The sequence below is a fragment of the Camelina sativa genome, chromosome 19 (assembly GCF_000633955.1).
Source record: "Camelina sativa cultivar DH55 chromosome 19, Cs, whole genome shotgun sequence".
Classification (NCBI taxonomy): Eukaryota; Viridiplantae; Streptophyta; class Magnoliopsida; order Brassicales; family Brassicaceae; genus Camelina; species Camelina sativa.
In genome coordinates this window covers 8,489,316-8,508,762 of record NC_025703.1, presented here as the reverse complement: position 1 = coordinate 8,508,762, position 19,447 = coordinate 8,489,316, and the positions used below count along the sequence as shown (strand labels likewise).

The following is a 19,447-nucleotide window of genomic DNA, read 5'->3' as shown; positions in this document are numbered from 1 at the left end:
TATTCTCCACATCCAAGACAATGGCTTTTCCTTGCGTTAAAAGAATCGTACTTTCAGTTCTCCCTCTTCTCCTTCTTTTATCAGTTAGTCCTGTATCTTCATCTTTGTCTCCGAGTGACAAAGTCACAAATGAATCACTCAACCAACTATGCTCAAAAGCTCTCAGGCCTGAGTCCCCATGCAAACCCAAATGAAGCATGAGACTTTTGAATAACGGGATCTCACCTACCTTTTAGAATCATAAACAGTATTATCCATCGGTCCATGATCTAAAATGGTGAGCACCTCCGGTCCGTTTCAAACCCCCGTACCCAAAAACCCTTCCGACGAGCTCATAGCCACCAAGTAGAAACCCAAAGCTGTGAATGGACTCATGAATCCCCTTACCCAACCAGCAACTCGGTTTCATCTCATGTAACACGGATGCAGCTTGGAACAAATATTCAAAGATAGCGGGCCTAGGCTGGATCTTCGACAAAGCCGGAGTTGGATCCCGACGATCGGGATCAGACATCATCACCCATAGTAGATCTCCGCTTCTAGCGGAAGCTGTTGCCATTCACCATGCCATGCTCGGCGCTTTGTCTCTTGGCTTCACCAAACTCTCAATCGCCTCTGATTCTAAAACTATCTGTGGGATTCTTTTCGATATCCTCTCTATTTCAACAAGGAAGTTGATGCGATAACTAAGCAATCCTTGGTAAACTATGTACCAGTTCCGGAATCCTTATTTCGACAAGGAAGCTGATGCGATATTTTTTTCACAGGTTCATTATCAATTGAATAATGGTGAATTGAATACCATTTTGATTAAGAAGAATTCATAGATATTTATGAATTCCACATCCAATAAATGTGGATTATTTTTAGGAAAGATATATTCTCCTCAAATTAATATTGTAATTTTTTTTTGACAGCTGTTAATTTTGTAATAATCCCCCTAAATACGTTAATTCACACATTATTTTGAGTCAACAATATTGATTTGGGATAAACAGATTTGGGTGATCACATTCCATTAAACACACAAACACCAAGATTAAGCTTGCCAAATGGGAGTCACACATTATTTTGATTCCAAGAATACTATATATGTATATTAGTAAGCAATAGCACTTCCCACATCTAAGCGCATACGCATAATTATTCTCCAAATCCAAGACCATGGCTTTTCCTCGCGTCTCAATTCTTCCTCTTCTCCTTCTTTTATTAATCACTCCTTTGTCTTCATCTTTTTCTCTGAGTGACACAATCACAAAAGACTTACTCTACCAACTCTGCTCACAACCAGCAATTTTTAACCACTTCTGCATCATTTGGCTTACCAATGATCCAACAACGTTCACCCTCAACTTTTATGGTCTTCTCGGTTTGGTCATCCAAAAGACGCAATTGTATGGCTATAAGAACCTAGCGATGATGAAAAGCTTAGTAAGAACCACGACTGATCCGATGCTCAAGATACCGTATGGGTCGTGCGTAACATATTATGAGTCAGCCATTAAATCGATGGAGGAAGCTATAAAGTTTGCTATCTCGAAGAAGTACGAGTTAACATCTCATGCGGCTGGGAAAGCCTTTTCTAGTATAAATGCGTGTGAAGCTGAACTTGCAGGACGTAATACTGTGCCGTCTGATGTTCCATTACGTAATCTCCAGTTTAAAAGAATGTGTAACATTGTTAGAGTTTTCTCTGACGTTTTGACGGCAAAAAATTATTAAGCGAATAAATTCATAGTTAAATTACTGTGTCTTGCAACTTTGGTAAGACTTTCATATCTCGGTACTTCACTACTTCTGGTGTGAATTTTGTGACTAGCCATATCCATAGAACCTTTAAAATTGTCCTGCAAGAAACCCTTTTAGCACCATAAATAAGAGAATTCAGGAAAGTAAAGAAGAATACTAATTAGATAACTATCACGCTGCACTAATGCTAAGAATAGCAAAGTTATATTGACTATCTATCCTTTTAAAACATCAATGTTATCGACGAAACCAAAATGGACATGTCATAAAATCTGATAACAATGCATCTAACACTCATTTACTTCGTCGCTAACCAATCTTTTATGGATAAGATGATTTCATTTTGTTGATGCAAAAAATGTTGTTTAAACTATGAACTTTTAAATTAACATCATTGAAACCATAAACTTTCTCGAAAACCATTTAAAACGTCAAGTAATGTTGACTATCATTTTAAAACACCAAATGTCGTTAGTTGCTTCGTTAGCAAATTTTACGATATGTCTATTTGGCTTCGTCAACAACATTTGATATTAGAGTATCTCCAACAATCCTCTTCATTTTAAGGGGAATACACCTTCAAAATAAAGGTTTGAAGATCACTTACTCCAATAATACATCCTCAAATTAATTTTTAAAAGTTTTTATATTACATTATAGTCCACAATATTGCTAATAATTAGTTATAATGATAGAACTTTCATATATAATATAAAACATACAATTAAAGAAAATATATATCAAACAAAATTAATAAATACAAAACCTTATATGATAACACAAACTAATATATAATTTTTTAAGAAAACATAAAATAAAATTACATGATATAAAATTACTCAATGTATTTTTTCCATAATGCTCACATATATGATTAATTGGTGTGTCTTAAAAAAATTATGATTAATGTTATTGTTGTAAAAAAAATTGTTTTTAAATGGTATAACTTTCATATATCAATAATTTCAATTTTAATTTAGTGTGTTTGAATTTATATAGATATCTTTCAAACAATTGAATTTAATAGAATGATTTGTAAGATATATAAATTATAAGGACTAAGATGAAATATGTGAAAGATTTTGAGGGTCTCAATAGTGCATCCTCAAATTTGAGGGTTCACTATATAACCCCTTAAAATTTGAGGTTTTAAGATATTGTTGGAATTTAAAATCCTTCAAAATTTGAGAGTTTGAGGGATTGTTGGAGATGCTCTTAAGATCACGGTTTAAAAGACATTTTTTTTTTTTCAAATTCTATGAGAATTTTTGTTTGTTTGTTTCAAAGATGGAAATGAACTTACAACCTAGATACTTTTTGACTGGTTCATTATTATCAATTGAAAAATGGTGGATTGAATACCATTTTGAGTTTAGTTGAAGAAGAATTTCATAGATTTATAAGGATATCTTAAATTTCATATTCAATAAGGGTGGATTTTCTAGGGAAAGATTATTAATGTCTTCCCAAATTAATTTGAGGCAACAGTTGACTAGAATAAACATATTTGGTTCACAATTCATTAGCCTTACACACCAAAGATAAAGCTTGCAATATATATAGGAGCTACAGTTTTACCACATTTGCCATCCAAAAAAGCTAAGCAATATGCACTTCGAACATATATCCACATCCAAGAAAATGTCTTCTCCTAGCCTCGAAAGAAACGTACTTTCAGTTCTTCCTCTTCTTCTTCTTTTATCAATCACTCCTTTGTCTTCATCTTTTTCTCCGAGTGACAAAGTCACAAAAGAATTACTTAACGAACTCTGCTCACAACCGACAATAGAAACCAAAAAACGTTGACCCTCGACTTGAACGGTCTTCTCGATTTGGTCATGCGAAGGTCGTATTATTTGGGCTATAATAACCTAATGATGATGAAAGGCTTAGCAAGAACCACAACTGATTCGAAGCTCAAGAACTCGTATGGGTCTTGTATAACATGTTATGAGTCAGCCGTTAAATGGAACGCGGAAGCTATAGGGTTTGTTAGCTCTAAGAACTACATGTTAACATCTCGGTCGGCTGCAAAATCCCTTGTTATTATAGCTGTGTGTGAAGCTGTTCTTACTGGACGTAAAAATGTTCCCTCTTATGTTCCAGAACGCAATATAGTGTATAACAGAATGTGTAACATTGGTAGAGTTTTCTCTGACGTTTTGAGGTCCTGATTCTTTGTGTATCTTTCACCTCCAAGATGGAAATGAATAAATTCATAGTTAAATTATTATGTCTCGTTACTTCTGGTGTAAATTTGTGATAATCATATACTCATATTCATAGAACCTTTGAAATTGTCCTACAATAAACCTTTATTAGCACCAAAAATAAGAGAACTCGGGAAAGTAAAGTAAAGTAAGAACAATACTATGAAGATGTATTAAGGTTGTTACTGATTTATAGACTCAACAGAATATGATCAATAAGTTGTGAAGAAGACTGATGCATATACATGGACAGCTACAAACGAAAAGTCATGCACAAGTACATACAACAGATACAGTGAAATTTAAACACATCTACAAACATAGAAGCAGTGAACAAGTCTGTTCATGTGTAACCATGTACAGACACAGACGCAGTGATTCTTCAGCCAGAGAATCAGAGAACAGAAACTCTGCCAAGATAGCTCAATGTGAAGTCACATGGAATGAAGTGGCGTGCTGAACCTTGGAGTCTTATTGAGAAGATCCAAGAAGTGAAAGCTCAACCAGTCATGCTTTAAGATCATGAGAACAAGTCTTTCATAAGCAGCTGAGTAAAACTGAAAACGCAACAGAGCAGAAGAAGGTATCAGCTCCATCATACAACATAGCAGAAATATGTTTAGCATTTGAGTAAACTTGAAGCAATACATATCAGAAAACAAAGCAGCATCGTGAAGAGGTTGTGTAGTGCAACAGAGCGGAAAAGCTTCAAACTGCAGCAAACAGTGGAGCGGCTGTGTGAGAGAACCATGCTTTTGTCAGGTGCGACAGGAACAAAAGGGCATGGGTCAAGTTGAAATAGAGAACAAGCTTTTACCCAAAAGACAAGAGAAAGAAGCTTGTGGCACCTAGGATTTGTGGAGAACTCTAAGAGGTATAAAAGGAAGAGGTGGTAACAAGAAGAAGATTACGCACCTTGGACCTAAAATTGAGAGAAGCATACATAGTTGTGTGTGGTGTTGTCCCACCAGCAAGATAGAGAATATGTTGATGGTTTTTGTAGAGATTCACACTCGTCGGAAAAGACAAAGAGTGGTGGTTCCTTTAGTTAATGTAGATTAGAGTGGAGTGGTAGACACAACTGTTAGATACCATTGGCAAATGTGATTTTTGTGTTCTAACTCTAGTGAATGATCCTGGACTTGGTCCCTGGGATGTAGGTTATCCGAAACCCGGGACTTGGTCCCTGGTAGACACAACTGTTAGATACCATTGGCAAATCTCTTGTGTCGTCTCTTCTCTATGCTCTCATCTCTCTGTTAAGCGTCGCACATCATCTCATTACTTCATACTAATCAGATAAGTATCTATGCACTAATGCTAACATTGCTAAGAATAGCAAAGTTTTTCTCTCTCTTAGATTAGGACTTGTGGTCTAACTAAGAATCAGAAACCCATTCCACGAGTTTCTATTATTAGTTCTAGTGGAAACAATCGATCGCAAGCATCTACAAATATGTATCATCAAACGTAGCAAGTCCATCTACCAACGAGCATAAGAAAGAAAGAAGCAAAGATGGCAACATACCTGATGAACAGAGTTTTTGTGTCTTCTCTGATGTTTTTTGTAATTATGATTGGTTCCTTGAACGCACAAGTGGCAGACATAAAAGCAATCTGCGGTAAAGCGAAAAACCAATCCTTCTGTTCTAGCTACATGAAATCCAACCCGAAGACATCAGGTGCTGATCTTCCAACACTTGCAAAAATCACATTTGGTTCTGCACAAACAAGTGCATCAGAAGCTTTCAATAGAATCCAATCTCTAGCCAAGACAGCAACCAACCCAAGTTTCAAGAAAGCATACACCTCGTGCGTACAGCATTATAAGAGTGCAATCAGCAGTCTCAATGATGCTAAGAAGAGCCTTGCGTCAGGGGATAGTGCAGGGTTGAACATTAAGGTATCAGCAGCTATGGAAGGACCTACAACATGTCAAGAAGACATGGCAAATTTCAAAGTTGACCCTTCTTCAGCTATAAAGAACAGTGGTGATTTTCAAAATATATGTGGTATTGTTCTTGTCATCTCGAACATGATGTGAAAAAAGGGCTTGAATTCAATCTCCCTTCATACTCGTTAGACGATTACATCACACGATTTCATAAATTTTTAAGGATATAAAGAATTCCACATCCAAATTAATATCCTAATTAGCCCTCAAAATACGTTCGTTCACACATTAATTTGAGTCAACAATTGACTAGAAGAATAAACAGATTCCGGTCACATTTCATTAAACACACACATAGGAGTTACACTTGTCACTTTTGTCATCCAAAAAAAACACTATATATATTATTATTAGTAAGCAATAGCACTTCCCACATCTTAGTATAATGGGATTCTTCAAATCCAAGACAATGGATTTTCCTTGCGTCTCAATTCTCCAACATATCTAAATCTACTCATAGTTATTCTCCACATCCAAGACAATGGCTTTTCCTTGCGTTAAAAGAATCGTACTTTCAGTTCTCCCTCTTCTCCTTCTTTTATCAGTTAGTCCTGTATCTTCATCTTTGTCTCCGAGTGACAAAGTCACAAATGAATCACTCAACCAACTATGCTCAAAAGCTCTCAGGCCTGAGTCCCCATGCAAACCCAAATGAAGCATGAGACTTTTGAATAACGGGATCTCACCTACCTTTTAGAATCATAAACAGTATTATCCATCGGTCCATGATCTAAAATGGTGAGCACCTCCGGTCCGTTTCAAACCCCCGTACCCAAAAACCCTTCCGACGAGCTCATAGCCACCAAGTAGAAACCCAAAGCTGTGAATGGACTCATGAATCCCCTTACCCAACCAGCAACTCGGTTTCATCTCATGTAACACGGATGCAGCTTGGAACAAATATTCAAAGATAGCGGGCCTAGGCTGGATCTTCGACAAAGCCGGAGTTGGATCCCGACGATCGGGATCAGACATCATCACCCATAGTAGATCTCCGCTTCTAGCGGAAGCTGTTGCCATTCACCATGCCATGCTCGGCGCTTTGTCTCTTGGCTTCACCAAACTCTCAATCGCCTCTGATTCTAAAACTATCTGTGGGATTCTTTTCGATATCCTCTCTATTTCAACAAGGAAGTTGATGCGATAACTAAGCAATCCTTGGTAAACTATGTACCAGTTCCGGAATCCTTATTTCGACAAGGAAGCTGATGCGATATTTTTTTCACAGGTTCATTATCAATTGAATAATGGTGAATTGAATACCATTTTGATTAAGAAGAATTCATAGATATTTATGAATTCCACATCCAATAAATGTGGATTATTTTTAGGAAAGATATATTCTCCTCAAATTAATATTGTAATTTTTTTTTGACAGCTGTTAATTTTGTAATAATCCCCCTAAATACGTTAATTCACACATTATTTTGAGTCAACAATATTGATTTGGGATAAACAGATTTGGGTGATCACATTCCATTAAACACACAAACACCAAGATTAAGCTTGCCAAATGGGAGTCACACATTATTTTGATTCCAAGAATACTATATATGTATATTAGTAAGCAATAGCACTTCCCACATCTAAGCGCATACGCATAATTATTCTCCAAATCCAAGACCATGGCTTTTCCTCGCGTCTCAATTCTTCCTCTTCTCCTTCTTTTATTAATCACTCCTTTGTCTTCATCTTTTTCTCTGAGTGACACAATCACAAAAGACTTACTCTACCAACTCTGCTCACAACCAGCAATTTTTAACCACTTCTGCATCATTTGGCTTACCAATGATCCAACAACGTTCACCCTCAACTTTTATGGTCTTCTCGGTTTGGTCATCCAAAAGACGCAATTGTATGGCTATAAGAACCTAGCGATGATGAAAAGCTTAGTAAGAACCACGACTGATCCGATGCTCAAGATACCGTATGGGTCGTGCGTAACATATTATGAGTCAGCCATTAAATCGATGGAGGAAGCTATAAAGTTTGCTATCTTGAAGAAGTACGAGTTAACATCTCATGCGGCTGGGAAAGCCTTTTCTAGTATAAATGCGTGTGAAGCTGAACTTGCAGGACGTAATACTGTGCCGTCTGATGTTCCATTACGTAATCTCCAGTTTAAAAGAATGTGTAACATTGTTAGAGTTTTCTCTGACGTTTTGACGGCAAAAAATTATTAAGCGAATAAATTCATAGTTAAATTACTGTGTCTTGCAACTTTGGTAAGACTTTCATATCTCGGTACTTCACTACTTCTGGTGTGAATTTTGTGACTAGCCATATCCATAGAACCTTTAAAATTGTCCTGCAAGAAACCCTTTTAGCACCATAAATAAGAGAATTCAGGAAAGTAAAGAAGAATACTAATTAGATAACTATCACGCTGCACTAATGCTAAGAATAGCAAAGTTATATTGACTATCTATCCTTTTAAAACATCAATGTTATCGACGAAACCAAAATGGACATGTCATAAAATCTGATAACAATGCATCTAACACTCATTTACTTCGTCGCTAACCAATCTTTTATGGATAAGATGATTTCATTTTGTTGATGCAAAAAATGTTGTTTAAACTATGAACTTTTAAATTAACATCATTGAAACCATAAACTTTCTCGAAAACCATTTAAAACGTCAAGTAATGTTGACTATCATTTTAAAACACCAAATGTCGTTAGTTGCTTCGTTAGCAAATTTTACGATATGTCTATTTGGCTTCGTCAACAACATTTGATATTAGAGTATCTCCAACAATCCTCTTCATTTTAAGGGGAATACACCTTCAAAATAAAGGTTTGAAGATCACTTACTCCAATAATACATCCTCAAATTAATTTTTAAAAGTTTTTATATTACATTATAGTCCACAATATTGCTAATAATTAGTTATAATGATAGAACTTTCATATATAATATAAAACATACAATTAAAGAAAATATATATCAAACAAAATTAATAAATACAAAACCTTATATGATAACACAAACTAATATATAATTTTTTAAGAAAACATAAAATAAAATTACATGATATAAAATTACTCAATGTATTTTTTCCATAATGCTCACATATATGATTAATTGGTGTGTCTTAAAAAAATTATGATTAATGTTATTGTTGTAAAAAAAATTGTTTTTAAATGGTATAACTTTCATATATCAATAATTTCAATTTTAATTTAGTGTGTTTGAATTTATATAGATATCTTTCAAACAATTGAATTTAATAGAATGATTTGTAAGATATATAAATTATAAGGACTAAGATGAAATATGTGAAAGATTTTGAGGGTCTCAATAGTGCATCCTCAAATTTGAGGGTTCACTATATAACCCCTTAAAATTTGAGGTTTTAAGATATTGTTGGAATTTAAAATCCTTCAAAATTTGAGAGTTTGAGGGATTGTTGGAGATGCTCTTAAGATCACGGTTTAAAAGACATTTTTTTTTTTTCAAATTCTATGAGAATTTTTGTTTGTTTGTTTCAAAGATGGAAATGAACTTACAACCTAGATACTTTTTGACTGGTTCATTATTATCAATTGAAAAATGGTGGATTGAATACCATTTTGAGTTTAGTTGAAGAAGAATTTCATAGATTTATAAGGATATCTTAAATTTCATATTCAATAAGGGTGGATTTTCTAGGGAAAGATTATTAATGTCTTCCCAAATTAATTTGAGGCAACAGTTGACTAGAATAAACATATTTGGTTCACAATTCATTAGCCTTACACACCAAAGATAAAGCTTGCAATATATATAGGAGCTACAGTTTTACCACATTTGCCATCCAAAAAAGCTAAGCAATATGCACTTCGAACATATATCCACATCCAAGAAAATGTCTTCTCCTAGCCTCGAAAGAAACGTACTTTCAGTTCTTCCTCTTCTTCTTCTTTTATCAATCACTCCTTTGTCTTCATCTTTTTCTCCGAGTGACAAAGTCACAAAAGAATTACTTAACGAACTCTGCTCACAACCGACAATAGAAACCAAAAAACGTTGACCCTCGACTTGAACGGTCTTCTCGATTTGGTCATGCGAAGGTCGTATTATTTGGGCTATAATAACCTAATGATGATGAAAGGCTTAGCAAGAACCACAACTGATTCGAAGCTCAAGAACTCGTATGGGTCTTGTATAACATGTTATGAGTCAGCCGTTAAATGGAACGCGGAAGCTATAGGGTTTGTTAGCTCTAAGAACTACATGTTAACATCTCGGTCGGCTGCAAAATCCCTTGTTATTATAGCTGTGTGTGAAGCTGTTCTTACTGGACGTAAAAATGTTCCCTCTTATGTTCCAGAACGCAATATAGTGTATAACAGAATGTGTAACATTGGTAGAGTTTTCTCTGACGTTTTGAGGTCCTGATTCTTTGTGTATCTTTNATAACCTAAGGATGATGAAAGGCTTAGCAAGAACCACGACTGATTCGAAGCTCAAGAACTCGTATGGGTCTTGTATAACATGTTATGAGTCAGCCGTTAAATGGAACGCGGAAGCTATAGGGTTTGTTAGCTCTAAGAACTACATGTTAACATCTCGGTCGGCTGCAAAATCCCTTGTTATTATAGCTGTGTGTGAAGCTGTTCTTACTGGACGTAAAAATGTTCCCTCTTATGTTCCAGAACGCAATATAGTGTATAACAGAATGTGTAACATTGGTAGAGTTTTCTCTGACGTTTTGAGGTCCTGATTCTTTGTGTATCTTTCACCTCCAAGATGGAAATGAATAAATTCATAGTTAAATTATTATGTCTCGTTACTTCTGGTGTAAATTTGTGATAATCATATACTCATATTCATAGAACCTTTGAAATTGTCCTACAATAAACCTTTATTAGCACCAAAAATAAGAGAACTCGGGAAAGTAAAGTAAAGTAAGAACAATACTATGAAGATGTATTAAGGTTGTTACTGATTTATAGACTCAACAGAATATGATCAATAAGTTGTGAAGAAGACTGATGCATATACATGGACAGCTACAAACGAAAAGTCATGCACAAGTACATACAACAGATACAGTGAAATTTAAACACATCTACAAACATAGAAGCAGTGAACAAGTCTGTTCATGTGTAACCATGTACAGACACAGACGCAGTGATTCTTCAGCCAGAGAATCAGAGAACAGAAACTCTGCCAAGATAGCTCAATGTGAAGTCACATGGAATGAAGTGGCGTGCTGAACCTTGGAGTCTTATTGAGAAGATCCAAGAAGTGAAAGCTCAACCAGTCATGCTTTAAGATCATGAGAACAAGTCTTTCATAAGCAGCTGAGTAAAACTGAAAACGCAACAGAGCAGAAGAAGGTATCAGCTCCATCATACAACATAGCAGAAATATGTTTAGCATTTGAGTAAACTTGAAGCAATACATATCAGAAAACAAAGCAGCATCGTGAAGAGGTTGTGTAGTGCAACAGAGCGGAAAAGCTTCAAACTGCAGCAAACAGTGGAGCGGCTGTGTGAGAGAACCATGCTTTTGTCAGGTGCGACAGGAACAAAAGGGCATGGGTCAAGTTGAAATAGAGAACAAGCTTTTACCCAAAAGACAAGAGAAAGAAGCTTGTGGCACCTAGGATTTGTGGAGAACTCTAAGAGGTATAAAAGGAAGAGGTGGTAACAAGAAGAAGATTACGCACCTTGGACCTAAAATTGAGAGAAGCATACATAGTTGTGTGTGGTGTTGTCCCACCAGCAAGATAGAGAATATGTTGATGGTTTTTGTAGAGATTCACACTCGTCGGAAAAGACAAAGAGTGGTGGTTCCTTTAGTTAATGTAGATTAGAGTGGAGTGGTAGACACAACTGTTAGATACCATTGGCAAATGTGATTTTTGTGTTCTAACTCTAGTGAATGATCCTGGACTTGGTCCCTGGGATGTAGGTTATCCGAAACCCGGGACTTGGTCCCTGGTAGACACAACTGTTAGATACCATTGGCAAATCTCTTGTGTCGTCTCTTCTCTATGCTCTCATCTCTCTGTTAAGCGTCGCACATCATCTCATTACTTCATACTAATCAGATAAGTATCTATGCACTAATGCTAACATTGCTAAGAATAGCAAAGTTTTTCTCTCTCTTAGATTAGGACTTGTGGTCTAACTAAGAATCAGAAACCCATTCCACGAGTTTCTATTATTAGTTCTAGTGGAAACAATCGATCGCAAGCATCTACAAATATGTATCATCAAACGTAGCAAGTCCATCTACCAACGAGCATAAGAAAGAAAGAAGCAAAGATGGCAACATACCTGATGAACAGAGTTTTTGTGTCTTCTCTGATGTTTTTTGTAATTATGATTGGTTCCTTGAACGCACAAGTGGCAGACATAAAAGCAATCTGCGGTAAAGCGAAAAACCAATCCTTCTGTTCTAGCTACATGAAATCCAACCCGAAGACATCAGGTGCTGATCTTCCAACACTTGCAAAAATCACATTTGGTTCTGCACAAACAAGTGCATCAGAAGCTTTCAATAGAATCCCATCTCTAGCCAAGACAGCAACCAACCCAACTTTCAAGAAAGCATACACCTCGTGCGTACAGCATTATAAGAGTGCAATCAGCAGTCTCAATGATGCTAAGAAGAGCCTGGCGTCAGGGGATGGTGCAGGGTTGAACATTAAGGTATCAGCAGCTATGGAAGGACCTACAACATGCCAAGAAGACATGGCAAATTTCAAAGTTGACCCTTCAGCTATAAAGAACAGTGGTGATTTTCAAAATATATGTGGTATTGATCTTGTCATCTCGAACATGATGTGAAAAAAGGGCTTGAATTCAATCTCCCTTCATACTCGTTAGAGGATACATCACACTATTTCATAAATTTTTAAGGATATTAAAGAATTCCACATCCAAATTAATATCCTAATTAGCCCTCAACATACGTTCGTTCACACATTAATTTGAGTCAACAACTGACTAGAAGAATAAACAGATTCCGGTCACATTTCATTAAACACACACATAGGAGTTACACTTGTCACTTCTGTCATCCAAAAAAAAAACTATATATATTATCATTAGTAAGCAATAGCACTTCCCACATCTAAGTATAATGGGATTCTCCAAATCCAAGAGAATGGCTTTTCCTTGCGTCTCAATTCTTCCTCTTCTCCTTCTTTTATTAATCACTCCTTTCTCTTCATCTTTGTCTACGAGTGAAAGAGTCACATTTCAATTACTCAACCAACTCTGCTCAACACCGACAATTCGCAAGCACTTCTGCATCACTTGGCTTACCGATGATCCAATGACGTTCCGCAGCGACGTGAACGGTCTTCTCAGTTTGGTCTTTCAAAAGACGCTATCGTTTGGCTATAAGAACCAACGAATGATGTTAGGCTTAGCAAGAACCACGAGTGATCCGACGCTCAAGATACCCTATAATTCTTGCTTAAATTATTATGACTTGGCCACTAAATCGATCGACGAAGCTATAGAGTTTTCTATCTCCAAGGAGTATGAATTAGCATCTCAGGTGGCTGCGAGAGCATTTCTTAGTGTAACTTCGTGTGAAGCTATTCTTGAAGGACGTAAAAATGTGCCGTCTTATGTTCCATTACGCAATATGCGGTTTAAAAGAATGTTACACATTGGTAGAGTTTTCTCTGACGTTTTGAGGTCCTGATTCTTTGTGTATCTGTCACCTGCAAGACGGGAATGAATAAATTCATTAGTTAAATTACCGTGTCTTGCATCTTCGCTAAGACTGTCATACTCATATTACTTCTGGTGTAAATTTGTAACAATCATATATTCATAAGTTGTCCTACAATAAACCTTTTTGGCACCAAAGATGAGAGAATTCGGGAAAGTATAGTAAGAAGAATACTAATCAGATAACTATATCGCTGCACTAATGCTAAGAATAGCAAAGTTTTTTTCTCTCTTAGATTAGGACTTGTGGTCTATCTAAGAATCAGAAACCCATTCTAAGAGTTTCCAACACTTGCAATGATCACGTTTGGTTCTGCACAAACAAATGCATCAGAAGCTTTCAATAGGATTCAATCTCCTTCATACTCTTTATACAATACATCATGCAAGAACCTGGTTTCTTCGCATCTTGTTTTTACATAGGGAAATTAAGAGACAACAACTAGTATTAGACATATATAGCAAAGAAGAGAAAAATATCTGAAACCAAACTCTCTTCATTATCCAGTAAAACTCAAGATCGTGTTACACATCAAGTCAACAACATAGGAAAAGATGAGAACAATGAAGGCAAACCAAAAGGATTATACTTTATTGAACAAGATCACAAGATGAGAGAATTGGCTGCAGCAACATAATTAGAGAGACACAGAGGTAGGTTTGTAGTCTATAACCAAAACTTTATCCAAGCTGCCTAGGAACATTGTGGCGAATTCAACGTGAACGGGATGAGCAACGTACTCTGCTACAGCTTCTTTGCTCTCAAATGTGGATTCAAAAATGTGAGTGTAACCTTGGTGGAGATTCTCAATGCTCACATCTTCTCCCCTAAAATTTATACATATCATCTCCTCAGGTTTAATTTATTACAGAGCCACCAAAGTAATCAGTTAAAAAGACAAGAGAGCAAATTTCTAGCAAATTTGGATCTCGATTCCTAAACCCTAAAAGAAGCAAATTCAGATCTTAATAGTTCGATCAGGAGATGGTGAATATGATTACGATGTATCAAAACAAAACACACAGAGAAGGATCGCAGAACAAACCAGTGGAAAGCTTTCATAGGTTCGATGAGATTGACGAGGTTGGCGTAACCTTTGATGAGTTCTTCTATTTTCTCAGGGCTTACCCCATCTTTGAATTTAGCAAGCAGTACGTGCTTCACAGTTCCCTCCTTATTAGCTTCCTCCATTTCTGTCTCTGATAATTTTCCACTCCTCTCTCAACTGTGGGGGAGTTTGACTATAATCTATAAATGGACGGTCAAGATCTTTTACAACGTGCAAGGTGCAAATACAGACGTTCGTCGCATTGTTTTTGGTTAAGCTGACATGACACATCTCAATAAAACAAAACATCACCAGATAGATACAAACATTACCAGAATCTTGATAGCTAGCTGCTTTTGAACCTTTTGGTAGCTTTTTAACTCTGTTTGAAACAGTTAAATTACTTGTTTACGGTGAAAGTGATAACTATACTTTACCAGTTTACCATTTATATACACTTTAATCTTTACAAGTCGTTCTCACTTAATACTGCATCTTTGTTTTCCTTAGAGAGGAGGACTAGATGACGTTTTAATCTAATAATCATGACTACCACAAAAAAAAAAAAGAGGGTCAAAGCTCTACAAGACGTGGTACGATGCAAATAATTTACAAATTTTATCATTGTAACATGGAAATAAGCAAATAATTTACAGCATTTTTTTTTAGTTCCACTCTAACGCACTAAAAGACCAGTCTTATTTAACGCTTATTTTTATATCTTTTCCCCATCATCTGTCACTGAATTTTTAACTCTCAGGCACCTTCCGAATACGACTTCCCCAGTAATCACTTCTTTTTGTTCTCACATTTTTTTTTTAAAGAAGACCTGAGCTGCAAATGAATCCCGTTAGTTAATAATATCCAGTACACGTTCCCCTCTACATCCGTCTCTTAGATTCCTTTAGAGCCAACACATTCTTCAGCCTCCACATCAGCCTAACAGGGTAACGATTTTGGACCATAACAGGGAACGCTAGAAAAATTTAAATAAAAGGGTGAAAGCCTGGTCGATTTGGGGCCATGATAGTCTTGTCTTTTAAGGCAGGAAGCGCTATTCAGCTCAGATCAAAACCCGCTTCTGCGCTTATGGCGTACATCAACTTGGTCTCTAGTAGCTCTTTGCTGCATTCATTGACAAAAGACATGTTTAACTACAGCACCAAGTGCAAGAAAATGTACTTTGGCAACAAATGATTTCTGTTTACTGAGCAAAAACCAAAAAGAGATTTGTGTTCACAAGAGGACAAACCTTTGATAAGGCGGAAGCTTCAGAAGGTTCATACAAGTGGCTGCTGTCGGTAGTCTATCAACTGATTCGTTACTCGCACTACCAGCAGCCCTGAAACAATTTCCAAACGAGGATGGATCTTTTATGATTCTGTTACCTGTCCAAATCCCACAAAAGTCAAACACGTTTGTTAATCTGTGTAATTTACCTTTGTATGCAGAATGCAGGTTCCAAGTATTTGAAACCGAGCAGTGGCCCTCGTGAACAGCCCGTCACAAACCTGAAATTGAAGATGATAGATCTTAGTTCCATTAAAGAAAACAAATATACTATACTAATCATTGGGTACAAAGACTGTAGTAACTGCGAAAGTTGACCTACTTTAAGAACTTCTTCTGGTTTTCAGTTGAGAAGCTTTTCATAACTTCCCAGAACATATCGATCACATAATGTCCCTGTCAAGAATATAGCGACGTAATTATATAACAATGTTTCAAAAGTATCTCTACGCTAATTCACAATGTCATTTTGGCTGACAGCGAAGAACCACTCACCGCGTGGTAGCCTCCAGCATAATTAGTGTTGTTTCGCAAGTCGTCAATATCCAAACTATCAACTGAACCAGATATGAGAACCTGCAACCAAAGCCCACAAATGAACTTTTCCATCAGTTCATGCTCCTTGATGGAACAACTAACAAAGCAAGTACAATAATCCATCGGCACCTGAAGTTCATGTTCATTGAACATGTCGATCCATTCTTTTGGAATGAGTTGCTGAAACCCCCTCAGGAAATGAGAACTCTGCTGGCGTATCTGCATCCGAAAAATGGGATGATATAAAAAGCTGTTGATTTTATAAGGTGGCCTCAAGTATGCTAAGATAAATGAGAGGTAAGTGGTTCCTAAGTACCTGATAATTTAACCGATGATTGGAAACCAGATGAATGAAAGTTATAACATTCTCATTTGTCACTCGCATGTCATTCCCCCCTGGAAGTAACTCTTCCTCTGTCCTCTCTCCATATTCATTATTCAAAATAACAAAGTAAAGCTCCAACTCTGAGATATCACCCTTAAAACGCTGCAAATATCATAAAGTAATTGAATACTTATAAAGTGGACAAAGCTAAAAAAGAAAAGAAAAAGAGACAAAATTCTTGTAGGTAAAACAATCAAATTTCAGTTTCAATGAAAAAAAAAACAGAATTCAGCATTTTCGCACATCTATGCTAACAGCTAACTCCCAGTTCCACAAAGCAACAAGAAAATAGATCGTTCAGTAAAACTCACCTTCAGGAATATAAGGTGCCTATACAACTCAGGATCCAGAGAAGGCAAATCGTTCAAATAGTTGTACCTAGCCAAAGAACGATATAAGTTTCACAACATGTTCACAAAGTTATGCGAGCTTAATAAACTAACAACATGACAGGAAGCTGAAGTTGGAAATTTAGGTACTTTTGTTTCAATTTGCTGAGGAAAAACGTTGCAAATGGTATATCAACTAGAATCCCTTCAAACATAGCCTGCAACAAGATAGCGGGAAGAAAAATTATGAGTCTTATCCTAACAGATGTAAATCAACTTCAATAAAGACAAAACGCCAAGTTCAATAAATTTCTATAAAAACATGCACGACAATTATACCCCTAATTCTATTTTCATGGAAACATGGCAAGTAGAACCAGTAATGTATGCAAGTATGATGGATTACTTTCTGTCCTACATATATAAGTTCTAAGGAAGAGAAAGCGGTTAGAGTTCAGCATCAAGGCCACCAATCAAATACCATACTTTTGCGAGAAGACTGCCGAGAAAATGAAAGAACTGGAGGTGCTGTTCATGTATCATTCCTGATCCAGGATTAGGATATAGCATGTGATCAGAGGTCTCCTGAAAGAAAGCATGTACAAGATTCAGTTAAAGAAAGACAGACTACATGCAAACATGATGGAGTGTGGTAAACTGTGAAATTCCACAAAAAAATTGAGTGAATAAAACTAGACATACGACCTTAAACAACCCGTATTGCACATCAAAAGCTGCTCGGGTAATTTTTTCCATGAAGTCTTTGAAAATGCCACCACCATCAATACCAGCTTCCTCAACTCCGAGTTCATTGACAAATGTCACACGAATCTACAGCCAGTAGTTATTTGCATCATATGTATCGCAAAAATAAAACAAATTAGAGACACAGGAACGAAAATATGGATACGTCGAACCAAAGAATTGCTAGAAGACAGATATCAGGTAAGAGTACTTACCGACCCCCGAAGATCATCCTCTGACAATTGACTCATTTGATTGTAAGCATCTTCCAAGATATGATCTCTTCGTATTCTGAACCGATTTCGAGAAAAAATTCCTTGAGATCCATGACTCTGCCTTGCTGTTGCTAATTGTGTCTACAAATGATGGCCAGCAAGTAAATGCAGCCGCAGCAAAGTAATCAGTGAGCAAGTACATACAGTATAATCCCCCATTGACCCAGATTACTCATGCAAGTTATGTTAATTAGCTCTTCTAGGTTCCTAAAAACCGTACAAAAGATAATCATTCATCAGATATACATATCCTAACAGCCACTCACTGTGAATATTTTGACTCTGCTTGTAAACGGAATCAAGAAAGGAGCTTGCATCAGTATGTAGTTGGCTCTCGTACCTTCAATTATGGCCTGGAGAAAGAAAACAATATCAGCAATGATGGAGGAAAATTATTACCAAATCAGTAAATATTATAACCAACTGTCAGTGTTGGCATGTCACAAAAAAATGCAGTGTAGTAGTCACCTGAGAGATGAAATATTCATTCACAGTGTCAGCTTGGAAGTCACTCGAGGAAGTGAATTGTTGCCGGTTGTTCCAATCTTGCAACTACGGAAAATTTCATCAACAAGGATATAAAATGAATAAATGATCTTTACCTAGTCAGCTAGTCTTGCTGACTTAGAGTCAAAATAGCCATAATTGGTCAAGGAGTGTTAACTTCTTTTCAGCACATACCTGTGAAAGCAACTCAGAGACAACAACCCCAACCCTGTTCTGAATCAACTCAACAGGGTTCTTATTCGAGAGGTCGTTGGAGACAGATTTCCCAGTGTTAGGTTGCGCAAGTGGACTTACCCATAGTAACTGCCATAAAGCCTAGACAAAAAAAAAGCGAACATATACAAAATATTTAGAAAAGTACAAGCATGACACAAAGATACTATTCTTTTGGTGAGTCCAAAGAAACTGTTGTGTAAACATTAGTAGCAAGTTGAATAACCACTGCAACAAAACATCCATATGAAAATACAAAGCCAATCTAGTTTATTATATTTCTGTAGCAGTCTAAGCCCCAGCTAATCGCGTCATTAATTACGTTGAATCATCAATCATATATCCAAAACTCTTCACGTCGAAGTTACAAAAATGCTTAATCAAAACACTTACCTGCTTAAGAATAATGATCAGCAACCTGATATCTTGTAGCGATAATGGCTTCTCTCGTTCATAGAACTCTTCATTGTCAACTATCATTAGCATATGCCTGATCATCAACGACAATGTTAAACCACTTTT

General features: G+C 36.4%; 7 protein-coding genes across 7 annotated transcripts in view; 5 read left to right on the top strand and 2 right to left on the bottom strand.

The window, feature by feature from the left end:
* LOC104767574 lies at window positions 21-1,722 on the top strand. Its single transcript, XM_019240845.1, has 2 exons — window positions 21-123; window positions 1,253-1,722. Exons 1-2 carry the CDS (start codon window positions 21-23, stop codon window positions 1,720-1,722), a joined length of 573 nt encoding a protein of 190 aa, XP_019096390.1.
* Window positions 5,476-6,003, top strand: LOC104765568 (pectinesterase inhibitor 2-like). The gene has a single exon (XM_010489295.1). The coding sequence runs from the start codon at window positions 5,476-5,478 to the stop codon at window positions 6,001-6,003; it is 528 nt and encodes a 175-aa protein (XP_010487597.1).
* On the top strand, window positions 6,395-8,096 carry LOC104767573. The gene is made up of 2 exons (XM_019240844.1): window positions 6,395-6,497; window positions 7,627-8,096. The coding sequence occupies exons 1-2, from the start codon at window positions 6,395-6,397 to the stop codon at window positions 8,094-8,096; spliced, it is 573 nt and encodes a 190-aa protein (XP_019096389.1).
* LOC104765567 (pectinesterase inhibitor 2-like) lies at window positions 12,175-12,699 on the top strand. The gene has a single exon (XM_010489294.1). The coding sequence runs from the start codon at window positions 12,175-12,177 to the stop codon at window positions 12,697-12,699; it is 525 nt and encodes a 174-aa protein (XP_010487596.1).
* Window positions 12,935-14,237, top strand: LOC104765565 (pectinesterase inhibitor 2-like). The gene has a single exon (XM_010489292.2). It carries the CDS (start codon window positions 12,995-12,997, stop codon window positions 13,565-13,567), a length of 573 nt encoding a protein of 190 aa, XP_010487594.2. The 5' UTR covers window positions 12,935-12,994; the 3' UTR covers window positions 13,568-14,237.
* Window positions 14,074-14,844, bottom strand: LOC104765566 (stress-response A/B barrel domain-containing protein HS1-like). Its single transcript, XM_010489293.2, has 2 exons — window positions 14,643-14,844; window positions 14,074-14,424 (listed from the first exon to the last, which is right to left on the bottom strand). The coding sequence occupies exons 1-2, from the start codon at window positions 14,786-14,788 to the stop codon at window positions 14,235-14,237; spliced, it is 336 nt and encodes a 111-aa protein (XP_010487595.1). The 5' UTR covers window positions 14,789-14,844; the 3' UTR covers window positions 14,074-14,234.
* Window positions 15,206-19,447, bottom strand: part of LOC104767570 (E3 ubiquitin-protein ligase UPL6-like) — a 9,286-nt gene continuing 5,044 nt past the window's right edge. The window contains exons 11-26 of the mRNA XM_019240843.1: window positions 19,319-19,444; window positions 18,887-19,027; window positions 18,674-18,757; window positions 18,472-18,558; window positions 18,146-18,286; window positions 17,892-18,017; window positions 17,673-17,771; window positions 17,337-17,404; window positions 17,169-17,235; window positions 16,789-16,959; window positions 16,602-16,691; window positions 16,431-16,511; window positions 16,258-16,331; window positions 16,085-16,156; window positions 15,898-15,987; window positions 15,206-15,770 (exon numbers count right to left, since the gene is read on the bottom strand). Coding sequence (XP_019096388.1) covers window positions 15,704-15,770; window positions 15,898-15,987; window positions 16,085-16,156; window positions 16,258-16,331; window positions 16,431-16,511; window positions 16,602-16,691; window positions 16,789-16,959; window positions 17,169-17,235; window positions 17,337-17,404; window positions 17,673-17,771; window positions 17,892-18,017; window positions 18,146-18,286; window positions 18,472-18,558; window positions 18,674-18,757; window positions 18,887-19,027; window positions 19,319-19,444 — 1,584 coding nt within the window. The 3' untranslated portion in view covers window positions 15,206-15,703. The remainder of the gene's footprint in view (window positions 15,771-15,897; window positions 15,988-16,084; window positions 16,157-16,257; window positions 16,332-16,430; window positions 16,512-16,601; window positions 16,692-16,788; window positions 16,960-17,168; window positions 17,236-17,336; window positions 17,405-17,672; window positions 17,772-17,891; window positions 18,018-18,145; window positions 18,287-18,471; window positions 18,559-18,673; window positions 18,758-18,886; window positions 19,028-19,318; window positions 19,445-19,447) is intronic.